The 5,039-nt window shown below is 41.5% G+C and overlaps 1 protein-coding gene across 1 annotated transcript; it reads right to left on the bottom strand.

Annotated features, from left to right (window-relative positions):
* Window positions 1-631: 631 nt before the first annotated feature.
* On the bottom strand, window positions 632-4,178 carry LOC143768596 (protein kinase C delta type-like). The gene is made up of 6 exons (XM_077257232.1): window positions 3,707-4,178; window positions 2,833-3,086; window positions 2,614-2,676; window positions 1,883-2,437; window positions 1,718-1,761; window positions 632-1,558 (listed from the first exon to the last, which is right to left on the bottom strand). Exons 1-5 carry the CDS (start codon window positions 4,064-4,066, stop codon window positions 1,737-1,739), a joined length of 1,257 nt encoding a protein of 418 aa, XP_077113347.1. The 5' UTR covers window positions 4,067-4,178; the 3' UTR covers window positions 632-1,558; window positions 1,718-1,736.
* Window positions 4,179-5,039: the final 861 nt, after the last annotated feature.

Raw genomic sequence — 5,039 nt, forward strand, 5'->3', positions numbered from 1 at the left:
CTGTGAGGAACCAGTCAATTATCCTCATATCAGGGGGGAAAATTCCTTCCTGACCCCAAATAAAATATGGCGGTCAGAATAAATCCCAGGATCGAGGGCTTATAGCTAATGTGTCATACCTAGGTGTAATTTAAAAAAGATATAGTGTATAAAATTATTATATTATTATTATTATTATATAAATGCTTATTATATAAAAATATAAAAGTAATTTCTATTTTTGGACTAATTTATGTTTATATTTGTATCAACTAAATTATTGTAAATTAAAAATATTATATTATTATTTTATATAAATTATATATTTTTTTATTATAAACATAAGCAACTACTTATTTATTCTATTTTACTAAACCTATCTATTGGCCGAGTTGATCCAGAGGAAGGCGAAAACCCCCTGTGAGGAATCGGCCAATTATCCTCATATCAGGGGGGAAAATTCCTTCCTGACCCCAAATAAAACATGGCGGTCAGAATAAATCCCAGGATCAAGAGCTCATAGCTAATATGTCATGCCTAAGTGTAATTATTTTTTATTTAGAAATTTTTTATTTTTGGACTAATTTATTTTTATTTTTATGCTAACTATTTTTTTAAACCCAAAATAAAATTATATATATATATATATATATTTGTTATAAACATAATAATCTATTTATTTATTCTAATTTCTAAACCTATCTATGGGCCGTGTTGATCCAGAGGAAGGCGAAAACCCCACGTGAGAAATGGGCCAATTATTCTCGTGACGGAGGAAAAATTCCTTCCTGACCCCAAATATGGCGATCAGATTAAATCCCAGGATCAAAGACTCGAGCCTAATCTGTAAAGTGTGGAAGTGAGATTTTTTTAAAATATTTTAATTAATCTGTTATATATTTAGAATGTTTTTGTTTTGTGTAAAATAAACTATTTCTGATTATTAAAACTTTTTTGGACTACTTATGTGGGAATCTACTTTTTAATATTTTATACTAAACCTATTTAAGGCCGTGTAGATCCAGAGGAAGGCGAAAACCCCCATGAGGAATGGGCCAATTGTCCTCATATTAGGGGGAAAAATTCCTTCCTGACCCCAAATATGGCGATCAGATTAAATCCCAGGATCAAAAGCTGAAATCTCTAACTACATGCTATATGTCTATGTGTAGGGGACTATACCTATCATGTAGTGTGGGCCTATACCTATCGTGTAGTGTGGACCTATATCTATCATGTAGTGTGGGTGATGTTGATGTGATGGGTTATGGGTGAAATACTTACCAGGCCTGTGCTGAGCTGAGTTCAGGGATAATGGCCCATATTAGACTATTATTCCTGAACTCAAAAGATGGACACTAAGCACAGGCCGCTCCCGATGGCACAGAAGATTGGGCTGGAGTGATGTGAAGAACCAGCCCAGGATTGGGCTGGTGCAGCGACACGATAGCAGTGGTCCGACATGAAGATGTTATGGAGAGACATGATGTTCTAGGGCAGCCGAGGTGACAAACAGCAGCAGTGATCTCAGGTACGGGTCTGGAGGCACAAAGTTCTGGGAAGTTGGCACAGGCTCATCCTGCAAGACATAAAAAGAAGTTATTGAAATGTCTTCCATCTACTGGATCTTCTGTTGTCTTAGAGGAATGGCCATCATAATGAACCATTCGGCTATGAAATATCAGATCTGATGTACTGATATAATGATCAGTGTCCTGTGTGTACAGCAGTCACTCACCTGATGGTCTTGGATGGTTTCACAGCCCAGATCTTCTCATCCACCTAAGAATAATAGAGACATGGTCATTGGCAGAAACACTGGGAGAAGACAAGGACGGTGATAATGGCAACAAGCTGAGAAGGACATTTGATGGGATTTATCCTCAGAGAAAGATGATCTTACCGGGCCCAGCTTGGTGACACATAATTGAAGCCGGCTATGGGGTTAAGGGCTTTCTTTTCCTCTGGCCACTGCATAAGATGTTTCTCCAGAACTGGCCTGAATGGTATGAATGGCGGCTGTGCTCTCCTTTCCTCCAGATCCTCCCAGCCGATGGTGGTAAAGAATGGATGCTCTCTGATGTTCCCGCTCACACCCAATCGCTTCTGAGGCTTTTTGCACAGCAGCTTCTTGATAAGATCTTGCATGTCAGCATCAAGCCAAGATGGAATTTCAGGCTCTTCTTTGGTAATAGCTCTGTAAGAAATTTTGCTGACGGAGCCGGTGTAAAATGGGGAGTGTCCTGTTGCCATCTCGGACACCACAATCCCCAGGCTCCACCAATCCACTGCTGTACCATATCCTCTTTTACGAAGCACCTCTGGGGCCATGAAATGTAAAGTGCCCGTCACTCCAGAGATGTTATTGGAGGAGGTGACACCATCTTGGGCAAGCCCAAGGTCGATGATACGGATGTGGCCATCGGCATCCAACATGATGTTATCAGGCTTAATATCTCTGCAATGAAAAAAAACATCAGAGTAAGAAATCTGCCGAGTGATACAGGAGATGGAAAATGGGTCACTGCAAGATCAGGTGGAATAGGGAGTCAGGAGCCCAGGAAAGTTGGGGGCAATATTACTAGCACGTAAAGGGGACAGAGAGAAGGAAGAAAGTTCTAAAGTTCTGCTTACCGGTGGACGATGTTGTGTCCGTGGAGGAACTGGAGGCCACATACGATCTCTGCTGTGTAGAATCTGATGGAGAGAACATAGTGTAGAATCAATGTCATCGCTGGAACCTCCTTCCTGCCTGGGCCAGATTCCCTGCCAGTCCTTTCCCAGCTCCATCCCAACCTCACCTTTTATTTCCACCCCTCCTCTCACTTTTTGGTATTTCTTCCTCTTTCTCACCTTACATTGTCAATGTTCAGAGAGCCATACATCTCAATCAAAGCCTTGAGGCTGCCTCCGGACAGATACTCCGTGATGAAATACGCGCGCTTCCGAGACTGGTGTGCGGCATACAGGTGACATAGGAATGGGCAGTCTCGGGCCGCCAGGAGTATCCGCCGCTCTCTCATAATGATGTTCTCATTATCCTCCCTTTTCTTGATCATCTTCACAGCCATATAGATGTTTCGGCTGGGGACTGATGTCAGGACCACCTGAAGAAAGGAATAAACTATGGTTGGAAAATGTGTATGGGAGGTGGAAAACAGCTGGTTCATCTATTGCACAAGAAACGGGTGGCCTGAGTGGTTTGTGAGTCTGCTGGTGTCCTGGACTTTATAGCAGAGCAATGCAAAGCTATACGTCTCCTCCACGTATGCTCTATGGAGAGGCCTTAAAGGGGTATTCCATTATCACCATATGGCAATAAATAGGACAAACACTGGATGGTATTTGGAGCTGGTTGGGGTTCAGTATTGGTCTTCTATGAATGTGCAGCTGATTTAAAAACATAAAGGTCAAAGCATATATTGTATCCTGATAGCATCATATATGGACCAGTACATGGAAATAAACTGTCACCCCAACTCCCCACAGATGTAATCCCAGAGATCAGCTCTTCAATGAATCAGAATACCCGTTTACAGCAGCACTAAACCTAACTATGGTGATGAGATGATCCAATTTGTGAAATAATCATGGGGTCAGGGGAGCGTCTGTGTGTTTTGTCAGCCATTCCATAGAAGAAGATGTCAATGAATATCTATCTACAGAAAATAACAGATGGAGATACAATGACAAATATAGATTGTTAAAAAAAAAATATGAAACTTACTTTCCCAAAGCTTCCTCTACCCAAGACCTTATGGAAGGCAAAGTTGGTCATGTCAAGCCTGGCGTAGGGGCTGGATGTTCCGGTGTCTCTGCTGCATCCAGGTGTTGGTTCTCCATCCTCCAATCCATTGTCTTCGGCCTCTCTCCTCTTCTTCCTGAAACCAGCAGTGGTAATACTCACCTCTTCTCTCTTCCTCTTCTCTCTCTTCTTCTTCTCTTCTCTCTTCCTCTTCTCCTCTCTTCTCTTCTTCCTGAATCCATCAGTGGTATCACTCTCCTCTTCTCTCTTCCGCTTCTCCTCCCTCTTCCTCTCATCCTCGCTCCTCTTCTCGCTTTCTTCTCCTCGTCCTGTAGTCGCCATTCTCAGTAATCTCTTCCCGCCTGTAGACCTCGGTCCAATCACTTCAGCCGACAGTTGAAAGTAAACGGCAGTTGGTCGTGTGCAGGTGACCAGAGGTCAGAGGTGACGGAACCCTCAGGTGGCTCCTGCCAGGAAGTGGCTCCTGGCCCTGCTCTGCCCTATACACTGAGATGTGGGCATCATGGGTGACAGTTTAGGGTCCAGAGGAACGGCACAGAACTTCATGGCGACTGTTAGTGCTGTTTTTTAAAATTTCAGAATACATTCTTTTTATCCACATGCACAGAGATGTAATTATATGCCAAGAATACATAAAAAACACAACATACTATAAAATCCCAGCTCTTCCCATTACCAATGTAATTCTAGGGTTTCCATATATTTAATAAATGATTCCTTTTATCTTTCATGTCATAATATTATTTCTCATATATCGTGGTTACTAGAGATTATATTTTTTAATTATTTAGGAACCCGTGTATCATTTCCTTTACTCTTCACAAACACTTGTTACCTTGTGTTGGTTTCACATCAATTCCCAATAAAAAACATTTCAGTTTGTTGATGTAACGTGAATAAATGTGTAAAAGTTCATGGGGTGTGAATACTTTTTCAGGGCGCTGTATTGCCGGCCATTTTCTTCAATGCTTTACTAATTCTCTTGCCGTCCTTTATTGCATTGATATTAGAGTCTTTTGCACTTATTGAGTATTTTTTTCTATTATTGCATTTTTCCTGGGCCCTCCTGCTCTTATTGTCAGTATGGGGTTGGTTGTCCTTTCTGTCCATGACTTGGGACTTGGATCGGTCATTTTGCGCACGTTGATGTGTTTATAGATTTTTGTAGTCTGTGGATTTGTTCTGCTTTTTTCTCGATGGCGTTCACAATAAAGATATCCTAATATTTATTTGCATGTCCTATCCTTGGTTTCTCTCTTGTTGACAATATTGTAACTGTTCATTTTTGGCCGGC

This window comes from Ranitomeya variabilis, chromosome 4, assembly GCF_051348905.1.
Source record: "Ranitomeya variabilis isolate aRanVar5 chromosome 4, aRanVar5.hap1, whole genome shotgun sequence".
NCBI lineage: Eukaryota > Metazoa > Chordata > Amphibia > Anura > Dendrobatidae > Ranitomeya > Ranitomeya variabilis.

What these genes read in the sequence shown, in the direction of transcription:
- LOC143768596 (XM_077257232.1), bottom strand. Translation starts at nt 4,066, where the DNA reads ATGGCGACTACAGGACGAGGAGAAGAAAGCGAGAAGAGGAGCGAGGAT. An exon ending in GTAGAGGAAGCTTTGGGAAA is followed by an intron (nt 3,087 to 3,706) that starts GTAAGTTTCATA and finishes TCCTTTCTTCAG; the next exon opens with GTGGTCCTGACATCAGTCCC. An exon ending in GTGTCACCAAGCTGGGCCCG is followed by an intron (nt 1,762 to 1,882) that starts GTAAGATCATCT and finishes TATTATTCTTAG; the next exon opens with GTGGATGAGAAGATCTGGGC.